The 23,859-nt window shown below is 43.2% G+C and overlaps 1 protein-coding gene across 1 annotated transcript; it reads right to left on the bottom strand.

Moving 5' to 3' along the window:
• Positions 1–6,759: 6,759 nt before the first annotated feature.
• LOC147901602 (two-pore potassium channel 5-like) lies at positions 6,760–22,381 on the bottom strand. Its single transcript, XM_087375029.1, has 2 exons — positions 20,357–22,381; positions 6,760–7,019 (listed from the first exon to the last, which is right to left on the bottom strand). Exons 1-2 carry the CDS (start codon positions 21,823–21,825, stop codon positions 6,854–6,856), a joined length of 1,635 nt encoding a protein of 544 aa, XP_087231155.1. The 5' UTR covers positions 21,826–22,381; the 3' UTR covers positions 6,760–6,853.
• Positions 22,382–23,859: the final 1,478 nt, after the last annotated feature.

Here is a 23,859-nt window from a genome sequence, read left to right as displayed (position 1 = left end):
AGGTAAATTGCCTTCCCTTTCAGTGCCACCTCTTTTAACATATTGGACATTTGAAGATGAACTTTATTTCTCCCCTAGCAAAGTTGAAAGGGAAAGATTGCAAGCATTTGCTAAGCTTGCATTTGCAAACATATAGAATGGGTATAGTTGATTGGTCCGATGAGGGTCCGATACGTCATAATGTGGGTTACTTATTGATACAATGAACGATCTCCCCCCCCCTAGTCCTATCACTACACAACCCTTCTTTGGTCCCTACATATTAGGCAAGATGTGAATTTCGGTGTGCATCCTCTAGTCAATTTGGACCTTTATGTAACATTTTAGACTTCGTGCTCACAAGGTGATGACATTATATGCTAGCTTTAAGTGATCATGGTTCAATTGGGGCCACCATCCTACCTATAATGCACCGATGGATAGTAGAGGCATGGGAAAGCCATCCTACTTAGATATAATGATCAGGCTTCCACTCTCTTGGGTAGTATTGGGTCACTCTTCATTGATCGAAAGACATCCATAGGGATTTAGATGAGTAGTACCCATTTATGATGGTCTATGATTAGATTGGATGATTAAAATGGCCTATGTTAAAACTATTGTAGATTGCCCAATGTCTTCAAACTCTCTTGAAGTTTCTTCATATGCATGTCTAGCATTACTTCATATTTGACATCATCATTTATCATATCCTAATATGAGTCACAAGGGTCATTTTTCAATGGTAGAAAACATCAATTATCTCTACTAGAATGAGTTTAGAGTGTATAATTGCTACGTGGAATCAACACAAGGAAATAAAGCACATCATTGAATGAAATCTATGCCAATCATACATGCAAATATAATTGTCACAAATATCCAAAACACATTTTTCTATAACTTTATTGCATTGTAGCTTTCCCATATGGACATGCTAACTACAATCATAGGCCCAGCATTCTATACCTTGCATCAATCATGTATATATCCCACATGCAATCATATAGTATGACATGGGTTCATTCCTTGTGACTTACCAGCATCATGTATCACTAAATAAATGAATTTTAATATACTCACACAACAACACAAAGCAACTATAGATGCGCTTGGTAGATGCGCAAAATAGCAGGCGCGTCTATAGGCGTTGCTTGAGTAGAGGAATTATGGGCGCATCTAATAGCGCGTCTAACAGCTCGTCTATTTGCGCATGTATTAACACGTCTATTTGCATGTTTAAATTAAGAAAATACAGGCCCGTCTAACATTGCGTTTATCAGCGCGTCTATTTGCGCATGTATTAACACGTCTATTTGCGCGTCTAAACTGAGAAAATACAGGCCTGTCTAACATTGCGTTTATCAGCATGTCTATTTGCGCGTGTATTAGGGCATTTATTTGCGTGTTTACACTGGGAATTAGATGTGTATTTAGACGCGTATTTAGATGCAAACCAGAGAATACAGAAAGTGAGATTTTGGTGTACATCATTGCTTTCCAAACATTGCCCATGATTACCAAAGCACATAATTTTAACAAAAACATCAATGCTTTTTTGCAAGCCCACATATACAAGAATTAAGTGAGGTGAGGAGAATGAGACAATATGTAAAATTGTTTTGCCAATATCAATGATGGGCTACGGTTCAATCTCATCCTCAATGAGATCAATCCTTGCCAAACTATCTACTTCAAAATCCAAACAAGTGTTTAGATCTACAAATACATTCAACCCACTACTACGTCTTGTGCTACTCATGTGCTCATCGAAATCAGCATCACCAATGGTAGGCTCGTCCTCACGGGTAATGGCCTCAATATCTGTATCTCCTATCTCATGATCATCCTCCTCTCTTGTATCACGGTCATCATCACGTCCATGGCCATGATCATCCTCCATATGCTCCATATTAGTAAATGTACTATACATCACTTTGGAACGTGGCATAATAGGTATGACATGCCACCATCTATTTTTATCCACCATTGGTTGATAAACAACCTAATTCAAACACAAATACAATCATGTTATTTTTCTTGCATCAAATATTTAAAAGCGAGTATTTTTATATGTGTGCACAGTACCTGTTCACATTGTTGCGGTAGTACTAGTGTGTCCTTCCTACTTTGCCAAAACTTTGTGGAGTCAATAGTTACAAAGCCACTTGCATGGTGTTTGATTGTTGCATTAGGGCCTTTTTCCACCACGTCCTTGAACCACTTTACATCCAAAACATACACAAAGAAGCATCGAAAGTCAAGCTTAATATTATCTTGGATTATGCCCTTCAAGGTCTTCATGAAGCGCTCGAGGAAGAACAACCATCGTGCATGTATAGTACCGCATATAGCAATCTTATCCACCAAATGCACTATGAGATGTAGTTGGCTTGTGAGAATAGAACATGGAAATGTCTCCTCCACTAAACAAACCGCCTCCACTGACATAACTCGAGCATTCTCAAGCGTGGTGGGATCTATTTCCTTTGAGCTCACATACCTCACAAGCTCGCCCATCTTGTAAATACAATCTTTCACGTCCTTTGATGCACTACGTGAAATGCTAGTAGGTAGTATGAACTGAACCCGCGAGGAGGTGGTTGATTAGTTGCTTATAGCTATTCACTCACAAATTTGAAAGGAAAAAGATATTATGCATATAAAATACTTACTTGGAGCATCTTGTGCCAATCATGAGATTTCAAGCCATATAATTGCTCTACACCTCTTTTCTTGCTCTTTGTAAAGGCTCCCTTCAAACACCTCATGCATCCAGTGGAAAGCTCTCATGTTTACTCAATGATGGACATGAATTGATCACATGGTTGTCTTTGAGCAAAATGATGTCTTTGGTTTTATGACCGGAATAGTGGCTAATAGAGCTTCTTTGTTGTAGACTACAACTCCTCGAAACTATTGCCACTAAATAACATCAAGGATGATGTTTGTTGCTAGGGTTGGTGCAACCCTTACGATCTCATGTGGATATGAATTTGACCACTTGGCACATACCTAATTTACATTGCAGTATGCTAGTTCCCCCCATAAACTTCATCATATGCACATGAGGTCACCATAGAGGGTCATAGCCCATCACCATAGAGGGTCCTAGCCCATACGAGAAGATAATTGAGGATATCACGCAATTCTCGAGACAGGGAGAGATCCTACTTTTGGGTGACTTCAATGTATGTATGGGGAACAAACAAGTGGGCCTACTTGACTTCGAGACAAATCCCCTCAAAGTACCTAGATAGACCTGACAAAGCTTGGGATAGCGCAACACTCAGAGGATGCACCACATATCATCGGTTATGGGTGACATCTATTGGATATGGGAGTAGTTCATAAACTAGTTATATACAATGATCTTCTCAGATGGTCATTCTCGGGAGGGCTTACCTGCTTTCCAGACAGAGGGGGATTGAGTATAGTAGATTACCTTTTGGGATCTCTAGCTTTTGTGTCACATGTACGTAATCGCACTATCCTTCCCTCCCCACTAGGCACTAACCACTTTTATCTAACTTTCATTGTCTCAGCTTCCATGCCGGCCACAAGATAGGGTCCACCAACCTCCACTCAGTTCTAGGTGCACTCGTGCCCTTGATGCAGTATACATGAGCCATCTATCGTGTGAGCTACCAGACTCCCTCGAGGGTTATGCAAACCTCATCCATGCCTCAGACACTTAAGTATCAATGGTTCAAGACGCCACAGTTAGATCCTTCCCCATGACTTGATCTACGTCACGCTCCCTAGCTAGGAAGATGCCCTACAATCCATGGTTCGATGATGAGTGTTACGAGATAAGATCCCACTTCATATAGGAACCAGCCTTAGTGCACCTTACCAGGATTGAGAGTGACGCAAGATGAGATCCCACCTCATCCAAGCCAATGGATTTCACACGAAGTGATTCGCCAGAAGAGAGTTTTTCCTCTCATATCGAATGGATGAGGTTATTAGATCTTTTCAAGGGGGTGATTCCACCTTTGCATGGGGTCTCCTTTTTTAGGTAAGTCACCCATTCCTATCATCGATTCAGGATCTAGCACACATATGCAACTTTACTCTACGATTTCTTGATGCAGGCACTGCTAGACTTGTCCTCCTTACCCAGGCCCACCACATCCTCTTTGTTTGATGCATAGAATGTACGAGCTATGCTATGCCAGCTCCACAACTAGAAAGCCATGGAACATGAGGGGTTGAGGACGGAATACTTTGCACATGGGCATGAGATCTTGGCTCTGATCAAAGCACAACTATTTAATCATGCGGTATGTCATGGCTTTGATCCTACTTGGAGCACCACTACTACTGTACTGCTACATAAACCAAGGGACCCTATGGATATGGAGAACTACCACACACTCATAATAGGCAATTCACTAGCCAAGATATACAGATCGGTGCTAAAGTGAGATTAGCTCCTATGTTGAGGCACATGGGCATCGGCAATGGGGCAGCAGGCAGTGGGGCGGGTAGGTTGTCAACAACAACATTCCTCTCTTGACCATATCTTCACTTTACGGGTAGTCATTGAGGAGGCAAGATACACATTCCGGAAAGTCTACGCTTGCTTCCTAGACTCTCAGAAGTCTTTTGACAGTCCCACGAGCCAGCCTGATATGGAGGCTTCAGGAGATGCAGATACCAGGAGTCATGATTTGGGGCATGATGGGCTTATATGAATCTATCAGAGGGAGGGTGTGTACACCTAGGTTGTCCATTAGATTGGAATAAGAGCACGATTAGAGTGAAGCAAGGATGCCCCCTCTCTCTGACACACTTTGGGCTCTACATTGTGATACAGATCTTACTATACGCGGATAACATGGTTCTCATCTCCTCTTCTGTAGCTAGTAGGCCTACAACAACATCTTGGGGCTCTATAGGTATTTTGCAGGGGGTGACACTTGGCGGTCAACCTTGGCAAGACCAAGGTTATGATCTTCAATACCTCACGAGCAATAATTTAGCAGCATAGTTTCACTTACCGAGAGGAGACAGTGGAGATAGTACATCAGTATACATATCTTGGAGCAATTTTCGTGTGGCATGTCTTCACGATGACGCATGCACTTCGAGGGCGACTCGAAGGGCAGGGGGCTCTGGCTTTGGCTAGAGAGATGGTGTTTCTAGGCACACTTCTAGGATCCCTCGACGAAGGGGTGGCTCTTTGATACACTAGTGAGACCGATAGCCATGTCTAATGACAGCTAAGTGGTAGAGATTTGAGAGGCTATAGGTTATCATGGGATCAAGGAAGGATGATCAAGAGTAAGCCATCTATCCCTCACGAGATCATACAGGCTGAGTTCACTATGACACCATTGCTGATCGATGTCATCTTCCACACAGTGACTTATCCACACAGGTATGAGCCTTACCCAGATGGAGATTGTCTAGGCTAGCATTAGAGTTATCTAGACGGCTAGCTCAAAGCGAGGACAAGAAAGGCTAGTATCAAGGTATTCGCATGGATTTCCTCCCGCCCCCCTCTAAGTATAGTTTGGACTCCCCATCCCTCCAGATCCCATGAGATGAGATCAGCGGTTGGACCTACTCCACTTACACACATCAAGAACTTGGGGAGGGGACCAAGAATTCCCTACCAAGATCTAGTTCTACTAGGACCACTTCTTGAGAGTATCAGAGGATGGATTGATCATCAAGCTCCAATAAACATGCTAAGGTAGCGGCTACCTTGCAAAGTAGTGCCGCTATCAAATTCCATAAAACATTTGAATATTAGGATTTCTTGCATCCATGAAATTGTTATGTACATTTTAAAGCAAAAGCATTATATACATAGATAAGGATTTACAAGTCATTTGGGTTTCTTGTATCCATGAAATTGTTACTTACATTTTAAAAACAAAAGCATTATATACATAAATAAGGATTTACGGTTCACCTCTTAAACAATTACAACAGACCTATATTCCCACATAGTTTCAAGATCTAATTAACAAATCTTCCACGTGCTAACCAGTAAATCTTATAATCTACAAGTCAGCCAATAAACCCAGATAAAACGAAGAACACGTTTTACTTCAATTCTAATGATGATTTGCTATAACTTAAATAGTTTCATACCATTACATACCACACAGTTTTATTACTTATATACATATACCTACAGGAATCCACGAACATTCCCAAACTCATCCGCTAAAAACACAACATAGTGCAATTTCAATCTCACAATAGTCACTCATAAGATTTGAAAACCATAAACTCCATCACACATAGCAAGGACTATCTACTATGACATCCCTACTAACGTCATCAACGCCCAACAGTGGGTGTAGACCATACACATACAAATCCACACACCCACACATACTTGAGCATCCATTTATACAAAGTCTTCGTACTGAGTTTTTGTCGGCACTTTGCACATGAAGGGCAAACTCAGCCATGACGAAGGCTAGCACTAAAGGAGAAGGCTAATCAACAAGTAGTCCAAAATCTCTTCATTCAAGCTACAACTGCTTGTAAGGTCTAAACGATTTCATTTTATTCTCTCCCAAACGAGCATCTAAATCTATTCATTCAAGCTACAACTGCTAAAGATTTCATTTTACAATAGTCGAAACAAAATAAAATTGGATATAATCTGAGTTAATGCCATCTCATTTTCATTTTACAAGATCCTAGGGAAATTATTACCCCTATATACACAAATCAAAGGAACACACATAAAAATCTCGTACAAACATTAGTGTGGAAAAACACAGGTGTGCTCGTGCAGAGAGAGAGAGAGAGAGAGAGAGAGAGAGAGAGAGAGAGATTATCTTACATATTGCAAATGATACTTTTATGATACATTAAATAAATAATCACTCTTCTAGAAAAAACCTCACTTTTTTTGAGCTGAGGCTTCATGATGATTAATGAGGCAAGAAAGTGTAATTTTCCCAGAATTGTCAGTATCCAACCTGCTGAACTGCCTGCATACCTCTAGAATGTCCTTTTCTTCAATCTTTCCCATTTGTTTCAGTTTATATAGCACAAAATCCGACTTGCTGTGATTGAAAGAAACAAGACATTCACAAGGAAAATAAGTTGCTGGGATGAAGTATCCGAGAGCTTCACAGAACATATAAAATGAAGCATCACAGCACCACAAAATATAGGAAATAAACCTCATATTAGAAAAGACCTAAGAACTCTAAACTTTGTTTCGATGGAGTAGACGCACCACCTAGCCCTTTCAAAATTTATGTCAAGCATTCATAGTTCCCACAGATAACATGATGGACTATATGAGCCATAAGTTGATAATGAATTTTGCAGGACAATCAGTGAACAACCATTTTCTGGCGCCCAAAGCTAGACCATTAATAGACAAAACGAGAACCACAAATACAGAAATGAATTTGGATATATGGCAAAGGCTAGTTGGTTTTTTAGTTTGTGTGAGATGCCTTGCAATGTCTCACTACATCAGGATTTGAAAACTCAATCCTGCCTTCATTTTCTACAACGGCACTATATGCAAAAGCATACAGCACAAACATCTCCTCATGGTCAAGACCTACCTCACACAGCCCTTGGCCACCAACCTTGTCTGACTTGCCTTGTAGGACCAAGAACCACTTGGTCCCAATCACCTTCCTCTTGGGAATCAAATCCCATGTGTGGTATTTCTCAATGACTTCCATTTTAGCCCATATTGCTACCTGCCACTCGGGATTTGTGTCACCCCTGACTATTCCAAAATCTTTAGGGCAATGAGCCATATTAACAGCCTCCGCCTCGGACCTTGAAAGACTCTTTGCTTGTAACATGCTCAAGCTTCTCAATTCATCTAAAACACTATTCCATTTTGCTGAAGATCCATGACGTTGTGATTCCTTTCTTTTTTCTATATGCATTAACTTCACTCAATGTCGTGAATTCTCCCCCTCAGTCAAGTCTTCCATCTCTTTCATATCTTATTTCCTACTTTTGCCTTCCATTCTTTGAGCTTGTCAAAAGCTTGAGATTTCTTGGACAAATAATAAAGCCAAGCCATTCCACTGAAGTCGCCAACGAAGATAAGGAAGAATCCTCACACAAATAATGATCCTCTAGACATGAGCCACAGACATCTGAGTGAGCCATCTTCAGTGTCCTCCCTGATGGGAAGGCGAACACCTCGGATCCTTGTCGACCTCGCCCGAAGATAGTATGTCATCGCCTCTTAGTTGTGGCCTCTATCAGGAACGGATCCCAGTGTTATTGGCCTTCCATACAAACTTTGTGGACTTCTTTATTTCCTTGATAGGTGTCAAAGCCGTCTACCATACCTGGGTTTTGCATCTCCTCCACCGTAGAGCAGCCAATGTGCGCAAACCTTTCATGCCACAATCTTGGCATGCCTATGTCTCCTTGTACCAGCAAATTTTGTAAAGTCCTTTGGAAACACCATGGGCAATTACCTCGCCCATATCTTTGATTACCTCATTATCATCAAAGATAACTCTAATCCTATTTTCATCCAATTGACTGACAGAAATCTGGTCCATATAAAATTTGCTACCAATAGCTATCACAGGACGCATGAACCAGAACTTATTCTGGCCAAACCACTCTTTTGTCTTCGACATGTGTTTTGAGGCTCCACTATTTGGCTCACCAATAGGAGACCATCTGTTACACCTCTGTGTGACATTTGACCATGAAGAGCTCCTCTGTGGTTGGCCAGTCTGTGGATCTGGTCAGAACAACAAGGCATTTTCCTTATAAAGGGCCCCATTGCGGGCCTTGGCCTTCATTCAGGCACCTCAGTATTTGGAATCAGGGTCCTTTGTACCTCCAATATTGGAGGCAGATAGCAGCAGGGAGGTCTAGGATCAGTGCATACACAGAGCCTCACCATTGGCTGCATTACAGAGCAGCAAGGAGGCCTGTTAGTGCTAAAGCCACGCAGGCTTGCAGAAGATTTAAGGTGCCACGAGGAGGTAGAAGACAGGTCTGTAAGGTGTCATGGGTGCACATCTAGGCAGTACCTTAGCTGGCAGATGGTGACGAACGAGCACGCTCTTCTATCAGCAATCGATATTACATGTTTTGCTGTTCTGCTCTATTGTGTATTGTTCAAGATCAATGTCTGTATCTATCTGTATATACTGCAAAATGGAAAGGAATGAGAATTGATTTTAGCATGGTGTGATTCCTAGGCTACAACATGGTATCAGAGCCCTCAGTAAGATTCACAAACACGTGGAGCTTGGAGGTGAGAAGCTTTAGAAGGAGATCTCAGTTCAAGCTTGTGGAATTCCAATCCTACATCTGAAGGATAGGTACCTTTGCAAGAAGGAAGGTAACCAAGATTCAAACAAGGGTGCCTTAGTGAGCGATTGCTAATATCAATTGCATCTATGCTGAGTATTTTCCAAAAACTTCAGTCCAATGGCTACACATGCACCGACCTCAAATTTTTGGAGAAGCGGGCAAACTGGTCGGGGATAACTATCCTATCTGGAAGGAGAAGCTATGGATCGACGAGAGGATCTGAAGCCCGAAGACACTATGGATGCAAATGGAAAGGTAACAAAACAAGCTGATCCAAATGAGGTAGGGAGTGGGAGGAAAAGGATGCTGAAGCACTGTTAATGATCATGAGCATGAAAACAGATGGAGTGATTCCATAGATTCAATTGGAGGATACTTTCAAAGAAGCATGGGACATCTTGAAGGAGCTGTACAAAACGAATACTACTATGAGGACCCTCAACCTCCAGAATCAATTGTTCAAATGAGGATGGACCTTCCGGGGGCGGGGGGGAGAGCCCTTATGTCTGGCCCCTAGTGTGGTGCATTGTTTTTCTTCTCTCCTTCCCCATCTCTCTTCTTTCGCTGTGAATTCCTTCTACTGCTCCTCCAAATCTCCCAGGCTGAATTGCAATTTGGTCCAGCTTACAAATCCTTACCCCTTTGCACATGTGAGTGTCTAGAGAGAGAGAGCTTGCTGCAATTTGTGTTCCAGCCATCAGAGGAGAGGCCCACCTACTGCGATTAGGGTTTTTACCCTCCCAGGTGCTCCAGATCTGCTGTGACTTATCTAGGGAGCCAGGACGTTGTTGTGAATTGTTCCACAAGGCCCAGATTTGCTGCGAATTGATCCAAGTGGTCAACTGCTTGATGTGATTTGTCCAACAGCCCCTGTATTGGCCGCGAATTGATTGCAGGGAGGTTCTGGGAGTCCTTGGAGCAGATTTCATTCTCAGGCAATGAGAAAATGGAGGGTGGAAGCCTTCCTGGCACAGAGAGAGGGAAAACCTTGTTACAAAGGCCATCAATGCCTGCTGCGTGACTTCTATCAAGAACACTAATGATTGCTTCGAGGAGCGTGATCTGCTAACAGGGACAAGTGTTTCGAAGGCTGCTCCAAGGCTCAGCTGTAGAATACTAGGAGCAGAAGGGGTAAACCCATTGAACCCTTTACGGTGGAGATGGGAACATCAACAGATGAAAAGAGTATGTTGTTGTTGTTGGGTTACTCAGGTGTGAGATCAATTAGAGCTTGTGGTCCAGCATATCTGGAAAAGCACTTGGTGATGGAGATCTATGTAGGTCAGCCATAGGGATCTCATTGCTCAAGTGGATTACTTGGTTGCAGATATTGCCAGAGGTGATTGTACCTGTGTTCTAGAATGGCTTACCTTGGTGGAGCCAACATTTAAAGGAAGAAAAGATAGGGGGGCTGAAATAATGCAAGAGCTTAATATCCAATTGACATATCGGAAGGGGAAATTTAACGTGGTCAGATTCCCTAAGCCAAATGCCAATGGTTAACAAGTTGTACTCAATTCGTAGTGATGATCACTTTTCTAAAAATGGAAAGAAATCATGAGGAAGGATCCAACAAATTGAAGAGCCTTCATTGAGGAGTCACATGGAAACGGTGACACACCCAAGTTGGTGTTAAAGGACTCAAATGGAAAAAATATAGTATTGTGCCCTGGATAATAATGACATTAGGCACCAAATTCTTTTTTAGTGTCATGACCGTTCCAATGCCAGACACTCGAGAATTCAAAAGACATGCAGACGGTCTCCTACATCCCTTCGAGATCCCGTCTAGTAAATGGGAAAGTATCTCACTGGGTTTTATTATTGGATTACCTAAGACATAGAGGGACATAACTCTTAATTATGGATCAGTTGACCAAGATGGCTCATTTTATTCCAATCACATAAGGGTTAAAACTCCCGAATTAGCAAAGCTATTTGTAGAGCATACCTATAGATTGTATGGGCTACCAACCAGTATTGTTAGTAACCGGAATAGCAAATTTAACAACCATTTTTTGAGAGCTATATTTGAGGTTGGAAACTACTTTGAATATGAGCACTATGGATCATCCACAGAGTGATGGTCAAAGTGAAAGGGTCAATCAAGACATTGAGGATATGCTTCAAATAAAAGGCAAAGTAATTGGGAATAATATTTCACCATATTAGAATTTGCATAGTACCACGCATTCAATTACAGGTTTAAATCAATTCATGATGATGTATGGATTTTGCTTAAATTAGCTAAAGATAGCATTAGAAAGGATCAAAATAGAGCACTGTAGAAAGTTGGAGTTTAGAGAAAATGAGAGAGTCTATCTTATGTTGCTAGAATTTCAAAAACACTAAAATGGGTAAACTTCTAAAGCCATATCCAAGGTATTGTGGACCATTCTTTAGATTTAGGAGAATTGAAGAACTTACTTACAAATTAGCCTTACCAGAAGGGTGTAGAGTACATCTAGTTTTCCATGAAGTAGGCTTAAAAGGAAGCTAGGAGATGATGATGTTAATCTATGGGAAATGAAATCCTAGTTGAACTCATTGGTCCTACACCTTTACCACATGAACATAAAATACTTTAGATAGACAACAGAAAAGAACAAGACATACAATATAATCAAGAATGTCTACTTAAGTGAAAAGATAGACCTGAAGAGAGTTCGACAAGGGAACGGGTAAGCAATCTCCAAAGGAGGTTTCCCAAGTTTGTCTTCGAGGATGTAAACCATTCTTAAGAGAAAGGGAATGTTACATCAACAGTAATCGTGGCACCCTATAGTTTGGTTATGGTGAGGCAAGAAACCAAGGGGGCTAGACAATGCTTGCATATGTGGATTAAAGGGCTAGGGTATTCCTAGGCATATGCATTAATTTGTAATGGAATGCCCCTAAGAGGGCTTTATTGAAATGTCCATTAAGGACACTTGGCACTTTACATAGGATCCACGTGGCAGGCATTGGGTATGGGGGAGGGTTCTAGATAAAGAGAGCTCCACTTAGAAGGAGGCCCCTCTCGGGAGATATCACATATGAAGGGACAAACCTTGGAAACTTAGAAAGGAACCCACGACTCAGTGGTTTGAATATGCTTTTGGCCCTCTTATGTAGGTGTTGTAACATACATGACCTGTGGAACCGTGTGTTTATGATGTCACCCTCCACATGGATATGACTCTTTACCAATTATTTCTGTAAACTTCCACATTGGCCCTTGTGTGTAGGGATCCAAGTGGCTGGTCGACATAGATCCCCTCTAACAAGGTTAACTCTAATTTAGCAATCAATTGTCTCAAGATCACTACGCCTAATGAGCAATTCTTAGGTTTGAACCCCAAGTGTTCCAAGGCACTTTTGTAAGCTCCAGTAGCTGTAACTCTCTAGCAACCGTAACTCTCCAATCTCTCTCCCGAAGTTTTGTAGGTACACCTTCATCATCACCCCCTCAATGTACTCTTAGATCAGAATGCCTTAATAGGTTCCTTGATAGTTTGTGTGTTTTCAGCCACAAGCCTTGAACAATAGTAGTAAGTATGAATTGGAGTGTCTTGCATTCGTGCTTTGCATGTTTCACTTTCTTTTGGATATGCAAAGTTGTTTTGTTTTATTGATTTATAGTTATTTCTACTTCTCATGGAGCCCTATTCCTACCTTTGCTTTATTTTGCAACTAATAGACATGTCAAATGATTTATCTATCTTTTTTATGGACACGTTTAACAAAAGAAGTTGCTGCCCACCACCTTCACAAGGGAATTTTGTTTGCCTTCCCTTCTCTTCATGCGACAAAGGCCTTATCCTTGCTACTCTCAATGTATTTCTTCTCCTTGCCTCTTCTTGCATAGCATTAGTCCCAACTCCCCAAAGTGAGTGGCTTGGGTCATTTTGTTGTATTAATGTGGTAACCAAAACCCTAAAGCTCTTAGGAAGCATATGGAGAATGAGCAATGCTAATTGATCAACCTTTTGACCAATAGTTGCAAGCTAGTCCTTGATTACCTTGGCCTTCACTAAGTGCCACTTACAAGATCTCCTTTTTTTCTTCATTGTAAACAATTGATTTTGTAGTATTTATCTCGTACAAGTCTTTCAAAGTGGTCGAAGCCTCCTTTTGTTGCGTCTACTAACTGGATATAACGAATCACTCCGTCTGTTGTACGATCAATGATTAAAATGGTCAAAGCCTCCTTTGATGTGTCTGCCAATTCGATACATGGAATCACCCTGTCTGTCGTCGGATCAATAATCACCGATAACACCTCCGTCCAACGCCTTCCATTTTGCCACTTTAGCTAGCTCTGTTATCTTCCCTTAGGAATCCTATTGATCTCGAGGTTTCACATCGGCACTTGTGACTACCTCTTGTATCTTCCTAGCCACGATGTGGCTTCTTATCTTCACTTTCCAAGAGTGGCAATGATGGAGATAGGTTGGAAGTACATATTTTACTCCATATAGGGCTCAATACGCTGCCTATGAATGATCCAATTTAAATCCACTGCATCAATATAGAAGAGGTTTAGCTTTGGCCCTATTTGTTGCTTTCTCAAATATGGTAAACTTTGTGCTGGTGGAACCTACTTAGCACGAATCTTTTTTCCAATTCACCCATAACACTAGATTTTGATAGGGCTCTTTGACAAGTCACCTTTTTGCTAATCATTATGCTCTTCTATGGTGACTAAAGCTGCCTTTGGAGTGCTTGACCATTGTTACCTTCCTGAATGCTAGGTGCAGGAAGCAACGGAGTAGAATATGCAAGGAGATTGACAAGCTAAAGGAACACGAAGTACTTGCAAATGGATAATGAGAAAGTACAAGTGGTGGCCAATATAGGTCCCAACTCAACCATAGTAAGGCTGAAGTATCCTAGATACATCTCAGGTATACCTAGAAACTATATCATATTGCACATATTCATCCAAGATGGATATACAATATATGATGGTACAAGGAGATCAACATCGTGTAATAAATGGTGCCAAGTGTAAGGCATGTCAAAAAGCCTCAAACTTGGGTCGTGGTAGAGCCTTTGTGAAGAGATCTGCTAAGTTATCCTCCGTGGGAATGTAGGACAACTGAAAATCTCCAACTAACAGGCGCTCTTGAACATAATGATAGTGCACCTCAATGTGCTTCGTACGTGCATGAAACATGGATCACGCACAATGGCTAAAGCACTCTGGCTGTTAATATAGATGATCATAGAAATGTTTTGGCTGGCATGAATGTTCTGGCTGTCAATATAGATGATCATAGAAATGTTTTGGCTGGCATGAATATCTAAGAGTAACATACAGAGCCAAACACACTATACTGTAGCTGTGAAGGCTGCCCTGTACTTAGCTTCATAAGTGGAAGTAGCAACTGTAGGCTGGTTCTTGCTGAACCAAGAAGAGCCAAGCTCGAGATTATTGCCACTATGAGAGAACCTCATGTCGTAACAACCGGCCCAATCACTAGGCGTGAATGCATGCGAATCTAGTTAAGACTGATTACTATAGAACGGTTAAGACTGATTACTATAGAACGGTTAAGACTGATTACTATAGAACAGTCCCATGCTGTGTGGCCCTCAAGTGACGGGAGACTCACTTCACAGCCTGCCAATGCAATATGTCAGTCGATCCAACCATGCAATAAACAATCTCTCTACAAACATGAATCGTTGATTCCTGGTTCCCCCAAATCTACAACACCATTGCAAATGATTTCTGCAAATCTGCCTTGAAATCTGCAATTTTCTTAGTGTCTAGTCCAGTGACAATTATGCATGTCATCCACATATAGAATCAAAATAAAAAATTATGATTCACTCTTCTGGACATAAAGAGCGGCCCCTGTAGGACTGTTCTAAAATCCAAGGCATCGCAAAAACAAATGTATCTTGGGCACGCTTGCCTGTTGGCAAGTCACACAACTCCCATGTGTCAGTTGCATGAATGGAATCAAGTTCAGCTTTCATGGCATCCATCCATTATTTGCAATCAAATGTATCCTCATGACACAGAGGTTCCTCATTACAAGTAGTAGCAATCAAAGCAAACATGAAGTGAATTGCCCTGCATTTGTTTTTTTGCACCGTTGGTGCGGGCAGCCAAGGGCTCAGCTTGCTTGCTGTCCCATAGAATATCCAAGAGCTACCTTGAACTCTGTATTATGACAGCCTGCCCCTCATCAACTACCTGATCAATGGCATGATCATCAAGTGGCTCCAAAGGAGGCTGTGAACTGCTAGAAGCATGTGGAGGTGTACCCTACAAAGTTTCAATGGAATCTGTGAAGGACGGTATAGAATTAAATGCATCAAAGGCTTAAACTGATGGCTGTTTTTACAACCCAGCTGTCTCTACTGACAATCACCTTGCCTGTGCTAGGCTGACACAACCTGTATCCTTTGCTCTATGAGATGTAGCCAATGATAATGCATTTGATGGCCTTATGATCGAGTTATGCCTCAGGTTGATGAAATTATAGGCTTGCAGCTTGTCCATGCTTCATAAGGGGTCATGGTCTTCAATGCTTGAGTGGGTGCTCGATTGAGCACATAGTTGGCACACATGACAGCATCCAACCAGAATTTATTAGGCAAAGACTTCTCCTTAAGCATGCATCTGCCCATTTCCATTATTGTTCGTTTTTTCCGCTCTGCAAGTCCATTGTATGGCACTATGCATTGATTTTATGATACCCTGGGCTGCTAAAAAATTTAAAAAAAAATAGAGATAAGTACTCACCCTTCCTGTCAGTGTGGAGGGAGCCTGCCACATATGTATGGAACTGTATGGATCAAAGGGGCAGGCTATATGGAGCTGTTGGAGTGGTTCCAGGGCTTGGCAATGGCCAGAACAGAGGCGGGTTGAAGGTGAGAAGTGTACAGCAGATAGGTGGAGTGGCTTTGGGCCAGATGTAGGCCCTAGAACAGTTCAGAGTAGAGGCTGCAGAGCCTTGGCCGGTGGCTGTTTGCCACGTGGTCAGGCAGGGCAGGCTATACCTCAAGATATGTGCCCCCACCTGGGGCGGTTTTACTGACCAAAAAGTCGGCTAGTAGGGGACTGTTTAGTTGGCCATTTTGCCCCTACTGGGTCGGTCTATTTGGGGGGCTTCCAGACCTATATAAGGAGAGCCATGTGGGCTCACAAAACATCCACCAAAGCAGCAAGTCATCCATCAGATTAGAGCAGCAGACAGCACCATTGGGGGCCTACATCCAGGAGATCAATTGGAGGCTGAAGACCTGCAGATATACCTTAGTAGGTGCTGCACACCTAGGCTGACAGTTAGGGCGGCAAGGTGCAGGATTAGGCATGGTGACTAGGTCTATAATATCTCGACGAGGAGCACGCAGGATCAGGAATCTAGAAGTGCCAAGGAGGTAGTAGGACAACTTTTGGTGAGGACAGAACCACGGTTTGGTGGGACTCTGGACTCTTTTGTTTTGTGTCCATTGAGGACGGAAATATATCTCTATATCTCTCATGGAGCATCGCCTACTTACTGGCTTGCACACACATATGTTTGTTGAGTACAATCAAGTAAAGAAGTATTGAATTACGTAGGTAAACACTTGCGTGAATTCCTGGGATGCTCTGTTCAGTCTTCGCTGCAGGATACCCTCTATTTGGTTCAATTCTAACATGGTATCAGAGCCCTGATCGGAAGTTCACGAGAAGCGGAGCTTGAAGACAAGGACCTTGCCGAAGGACGACCTTGATTCAAGGCTCAGGGGAATCTACTTCGACGTCTAAAGGATTGTGCCCTTGCGAGAAGGAGGGAGGCCCAAGTTCAAACAGGTGTACGACATCCTTACTCTATCTCTTCTCAGTTCATTAGTTCATTTTCATGGCCCAAAGATTTGCTATTCCTAATTTTGGGGACACAAGCAAGTTGGATGGGACTAATTACGCATTGTGAAAGAGAAAAGTCCGGAGCCACTTAGTGTTGAGGGAGTCCTTGGAGATTACGACGGGCAGAGAGTTAATGCCTCAACCCACGGTGACTCCAACCACAACCACTGCACCGGCAGGGACTATACCGACTGATGCGGTGTTAGTGAGAGCCTGGTAGATCCGTGATGCGGAGGCCTTGGCTATCATTGTGCGCACCATGGAAGATGCGGGTGCTTCCTCACATACAAACGGCGGACACTTCCTTCGAGGCCTGGACCACTTTGAGGGACATGTATGATCTCAACAAGGACGCGAGGACGCTAGACCTTGAGACGGAGCTCTATGACATGAGCATGAATGAGGTAGATTCAGTACAGGATCACATCGCTAAGATTAAGGTGGTGAGGGATCAGCTAGCAACAGTTGGTCAAAGGACGAGTTCGACTAGGATGGCTAGGCTATTGTGCTTTCGAGGAGCTACGATACTTTCATGACTACGATGATTGCAGTGCAGAGGGTCATGCCAGTGATGTTACACGAGCTGGCCCATTGCCTCTGCAGCAAGAAGCTAGGGAGAAGAAACATGATGGAACCCATCACAAAGCCCTTATAGCTCAAGACAGAAGCAAAGAAAAGATAAGCGTAAGCCTACAAAGGCAAGCCCAAGAAAGACAAGTCCGACGATGGAGCATACTCTTCATATGAAGAAAACAATTGACAGAAGAGTTGAAAGATGAACGGTTCAAGGGTGAGCCCTTGTTGTAAAGCTTTTCACATTTCAAAAGAAACAAACAAATACCAAAAGGGGCGCCAGGTGTTTGGGGCCAATGTGGTGTCTTGTATTTGGTTTCATTGAGCAGGGGCACTCTAGCCTCCACCCAGTTATTTCTCAAGTTGTTTCTAAGTGGAAACTGAAGGCCGGTTAAAGCGGATATCATTTTGGAAGCACGATGGTGGCACCAACTTAAGGTTCGACTTGATTACCAGAACCAATGCTTAGATATTAAAATCCCAGGCTATGGGTCCAAGTTCATTTCTTGGCTCAGGGATACTCCACCGCAACCTTTGATTTCAGCAATTCATAGGGCTCGAGTCAAAACCCCCTGCACGAAATATTACTATAGCAAGACCAAGATATTCTTCTCACGACAAGATTCACTCCGTCCCTACAACCAGTACGACCAGAGGATCATTGCATTGAGCTTCTTCCTGGATCATCACCCCACCTTACCAAAACATGGAGGAGAAGCAGTTCCATTAGATCCAGATTCATGAGCCACGTATACTAAAGTCAGCCACCTTATTTTAGCATATAGGGAGGTTTTTCCCATTTCCTAGTGTAGGCTCACGGAAGCAAAAGGATGCAAAAGAGTGGAGCAAGAGATGGAAGCCATCACATCAACTAGAATGAAAATGAAAGTATAAGGTACTATAAAAGAGAACCCTAGGACCTAGTGTCCTAGTGGTACCACTAGTACTAGGTGTCATAAGACACTAAAAGTACTAGGTGACCTAAGTGCCAATAACTAAAGCTACATGGTACATACCAAGGCCCAGAGGGCATTAATACGACTGGGAGAAGATGGCCTATAAACCCCCCTCCATGGTATGGGCTGAAGTATTCTGGAAACGTCTCAGAATACCTGGTATTTTCTGGTCATGGTGGCACATGTTCATCCAAAGGAATATAGCCATCTATGAATGTACTAGGTGACCTAAGTACATTCATAGTCACTAAAAGTACTAGGTGTCATAAGACACTAAAAGTACTAGGTGACCTAAGTGCCAATAACTAAAGCTACATGGTACATACCAAGGCCCAGAGGGCATTAATACGACTGGGAGAAGATGGCCTATAAACCTCCCTCCATGGTATGGGCTGAAGTATTCTGAAAACGTCTCAGAATACCTGGTATTTTCTGGTCATGATGGCACATGTTCATCCAAAGGAATATAGCCATCTATGAATGTACAAGATATGCCAGATGATGTAACAAAGGGAACCAAGTGTAAGGCCTGTCGAAAGACTTCGAACTTGGGACGAGGAAGTGCATTTGTAAACATATATGCTATGTTGTCCTCTGTGGGAAGGTAGGACAACTCTATGTCTCCTGCTGACCTGCTCTCGAACATAATGATAGTGAACTTCAATGTGCTTGGTACGCACATGAAACACTGGATTACGCGCAATGGCCAAGGCACTCTGGCTCTCAGTGTAGACCATAGTGGAGGATGTCTAGCGAATACCAAGATCTGTAAGTAACTGTCGAAGCCAGATACTCTCTACTGTAGCGGTGAAGGCTACCCTGTACTCAGTCTCACAGCTGGATGTGGCAACTTTTGGTTGTCACTCTCCCTGTAAGCATGCATGGTAAGTAAACCCTAATCACCATAGAAGAGGGCTAAATCCTGAGTGTCTCTGAGATATCTGAAGACTCTCTTCACTGCCTGCCAATGCTTTGAATTGGGCATGTGCATGAACTTGCTAATATGGGATACTGCATATTGTAAGTCAGATCTGGTGTGGCATAAGTAAATGAGACATCCAACAGCCTGCTGGTAAAGAGTGATATCACATGGTGGGCTCCCATCATGAGCTGAAAATTTGAAGCCAGGATCCACTGGAGTAGAGATTGGCTTGCAATCCTCAAACTGAAAACGATCAAGGAGCTGTCCAATATACTTGGACTGTGACATCACAATACCCCCCTCAACATGAGCAAGCTGAATGCCCAAATAATAGTGCAGTTGTCCCATGTCTGACATTTCAAAAGCTTGCTGCAAATCAGCCTTGAAGCTGCAATATGCTAAGTATCAGGGCCCGTGATCAGCATGTCATCCACATATAAAATCAGCACTAAAAAATCAGATCTACTCCCAAGGACATAAAGAGTGGGCTCTGTGGGGCTATTCTGAAAACCAAGGGACAGTAAGTGTGCATGAATTTTAGCATACCATGCCTTGGGTGCCTGCTTCAAACCATAAAAGGATTTTCTCAGCCGGCATACCTTGTTTTCAGAGCCAACAACCTCAAAGCCAGGAGGTTGTGTCACAAGAGTACAAGCGTTGCTCCATTTTAGATTCCTTGTTTGGTCCGTCAACAAAGAGAGACTAGATATGCATAGGTTCAAACGGATAAATCATGCAGATAAAATACATGATAAATGAAAGCTTACAAGCAAAGTCACATACCTCACGCAGCCATCATTGTCCAGATCAGCTGCTACCAAATCTCCAACCGTCATCTCTTTCTCTAACATCCATTTTGCAATCAAGCGATGGCGCTTATCGATACGTGCTTCTGCAAGATAAAGGAAGGACCGGGCAACTGCAAGTGTGCTCACTAGAAGCCATATTGAGGCAAATAAACGCCCTGACATGGTTTTGAACGCATGATCTCCATACCCTACTGTTGTCACAGACATGCAGGATAGGTAGAACGAATCAAGCCACCCCAAACTTTCTAAAAAATGCATCACCAAGGTCCCCACTCCTATGCACAATATGACAACTCCAAAGGCGAGCGCAACTTTAGAACGGATTCGCATCCTGCCTTTCTTGATATCTACCAGGTAATTTTTAGCATTCTCATGGTGTTCTGCAGCAGCTGCACTTAGAAGGAGTGCCTCCTGTTTGTCGAGTACGTAGCTCACCATTCCACTTAAGAGAATATCAATGAAGCCGAAGCCTACCAGCACGAAAGCACAAGAAAACAGTTTTGCCAGAGGTGTGACGGGTGTGATATCACCGTAGCCAATCGTACACATTGTAACAATGCAAAAATATAGTGCATCGATAAAACCATGCGTGGTTGAACCAGAAAACTCGTTCTCCTTCCAGATATAAATGATGACTCCCACTGCAAGATACAACATAAGCCCAATAAATGCCTGGGAAACGACTGACGTTGATGAACGCAAGGGGGACGGCGTGCTTAAATGAACGCCAACTTGTGGTTTCTCGGCCATGGCCGTCATCGCAGGAGCCGTTCTTGACCTATGCAGTTGTTTCTTTTTACAAGGATGGCACTCGGTGCTTTTGATGCTCTTGGTGCCAAGCTCTGGCGTTACCGCGATGGCGTGAAACTGCTTTTCTGTCTCTCCGCCCTGTTCCCTTTGGACTGCTTTGACGGTGCCATCGGAAACTCCTTTTCCCTCTTCTAGTAACCTTGGAGAAAGAATTGAGGATAACAAGGATCGGGATCTTGGACTGCTGAGTCCCGCTGAAGCACCCCTACCATCAAGGTCCAGTCTTGTTAAGATCGGCGAGAACCTGTGTCCAGGCCTATACGATCCAATACTCCGACTGTCGAGGAAAGAATCATCAAAAGGCCTGGCATCCGCCTCTCTGAATTGAGAAAAATCAGTCGATTCCCCAAGGGCGCTGCCACAACTACTACAAACAATTTGCTCATCCGCAGAGATATGAGACTGATCCTCGGATTGCTCGGAAGACGAACCATAGTCTATCCACACAAGCTGAGATCTAGGACTTGGTTCTGGGGATCCAAAGATAAGCCGTTCTTTGATGCTTGAAGGACTCGAAGGGAGCAAGGAGGTAGCAGGACTCTCCTCGGCTGGAGCTTCTTCGGGAATTTGGAAAAGAGCAGGGTTGAACTGCAGGTAAGGCCTCTTTCGGGAGCCGAGAAGAGGCTCCTCCATGCTGAAAATCAGAAAACGAGATACGCAATCGAGGAGGAATGGCGACAAGCCATTGGGAGGAGAAAGCAAAAGCCAGAGAAGGAGACTAAACACATGCTGCGAGCATCGTCACAAGCGGCCTACTGACTTGAAGAACCGCTGCTCCTCGCAAGCTCCATCTCCTCTTCGTTGCTAAAGCTGTTCCACGAGTAACCTGCCTTCCATATCATTCGCACCACGCAGATTGCCTTCAATATCATTCGCACCACGCAGATTTCCGGCGCTCCACCGATGTATTGACACTCACAGGATTCCCTACGGTATGCTGCATCTCCGAGAGCCGCAAATAGGGCTCGTGAAGACACGACTGACTGTGTATGTGCTCCAGCATCAGGAGGCTCTGCTACTCCTGCGAGAGGTGCTGATGCTGGTGTTGGATGCTTGAGGAGAAGTGCAATCCAAGCGCAATCCGATACGCCTCCCGCGGAAGTCGTCCCCTTCGCGTGCTGTTCATCGGGAATGTGAGAAATGGAAGGGGAGGGATGGGAGTGTGGCGATGGCGAACGACGAGCAGGGTGATGCTCGGTTTTTTTTTGTGTGGTGTTGTTACCTTGTGTTTTTGTGAGTAATAACTCTCTATCGTTGACAACCCCGTCACGTGACCCACGTTCCTCCGACCTTCCCCCCGCAGTTACCTTAATCAGTTTACGCAACTATCACAAGCCACTTTTGCTTCACTGCCCCCTCCCACGAACAAAAACATCTTCATCACACCCTAGCTTTTGCTTCACTGCCCCCTCGTCCACAGCTTTGGCCTAGTCGCTTGGACATATCTCGGGCCTAGTGTCCTAGAACAGGTGCCCCTCGATAGGAACGCGAGTGGATGAGTTTGGGGTGGGTGTGCTTTTTTAAATAAAACGAGAGCCAGTTTTGCTTGAGCCCCCCCTCCAAGGCCTTCCACACAAGGGACGGTGTCTCCCCACGTCACCATCATAAGTGGGTGCCCTAGGCCTTCCCTATCTCATCCCGTCACACCTACAGCGCTCCTCCATCCCTAACCATTGGTATGCGTCTAATGCAAGCATCATACATTGCGTAAATGTCAAGAATAAGATGTGATGCAAGTAAGATGTGATGCAAGTAAGGTAGCAACTGTACCGAAAACTATGGAATGTTGCTAGTATTGAGTGATCTACCTTGTGCAAATCCACGATGTGGCAAAAGCTTGCTAGATCTTATAAATGTTGTAGAGGCTACTTGGTTCTCTTCCTAGCATCCTACATGAATCCTATAGTGATGTTTATTGTGGCTCTATCACCAATATCCAACAACATATTTTCATGCCTAGACCATAAGCACCATGGGCTCACCTTCCCTAACCGAGGCTCCACAAGGCTAAGGACGGGACTTTTGCCATTGCTAAGGGTCAAATCACATGCACTCTATATTTTGGGCCATTAGCCCAACATGGCATCCCCTTAAGCACCCACATGCATTTCGATCACATTGGATGTTAAAATTTTATTAGGGCATCCAAGTGACATGTGCTTTTCTAATTTAAGAAATAGAGCAAGCTACTTATGTTTGGTTAAGGGACAATAATTACCGATACAAGTAAACAACTTTGAGCTTGAACCTTGCTAAAAAGAGTACAGAATAGAAATGGTTGCCAAAGGAGGTCTTTCAAATATGTGACAATGTTGGATAGCTTGGTGCTTAACACTCCTTAAAAGTTCAAACCATAACCACATTTTCTTATCCCTTTCTAGGACGATCATTATCAATCCCTTGTTGGATCAGATTCCCCCTCTTCACATGCATTAGTGAGGCCAAGTGGGATAGCCCCAAGTAGACAAGTGTTTGGTTTTTCTAAAGTTAAAAAGCCAAGTCTTGGGTAAGGGGGAGTGAGAGATTGTGATGAAAGGAGCGAGCTAGGGTTTGGGTGCAAATTCAACACATAGGTCTTTAGAATCTATGTATAGAATATTGAAGTAAACAAATATCCATGGATCGTTGGAAAGGTCATCCTTGGAACTTTTCATGTACTCTTTTTCA

The sequence above is a fragment of the Dipteris shenzhenensis genome, chromosome 5, assembly GCF_047967505.1.
Source record: "Dipteris shenzhenensis isolate YYH24624 ecotype China chromosome 5, Dip_SZ_1.0, whole genome shotgun sequence".
In the NCBI taxonomy this organism is placed as follows: domain Eukaryota; kingdom Viridiplantae; phylum Streptophyta; class Polypodiopsida; order Gleicheniales; family Dipteridaceae; genus Dipteris; species Dipteris shenzhenensis.
This window is presented reverse-complemented; position numbering and strand designations above follow the sequence as displayed.

Excerpts from the sequence above, each read along its gene's own strand:
- LOC147901602 (XM_087375029.1), bottom strand. The coding sequence starts at position 21,825 with ATGGAGGAGCCTCTTCTCGGCTCCCGAAAGAGGCCTTACCTGCAGTTC. Across the intron at positions 7,020-20,356 it reads GACAATGATGGCTGCGTGAG|CAAGTCGGATTTTGTGCTAT; the intron begins GTATGTGACTTT and ends TTTCAATCACAG.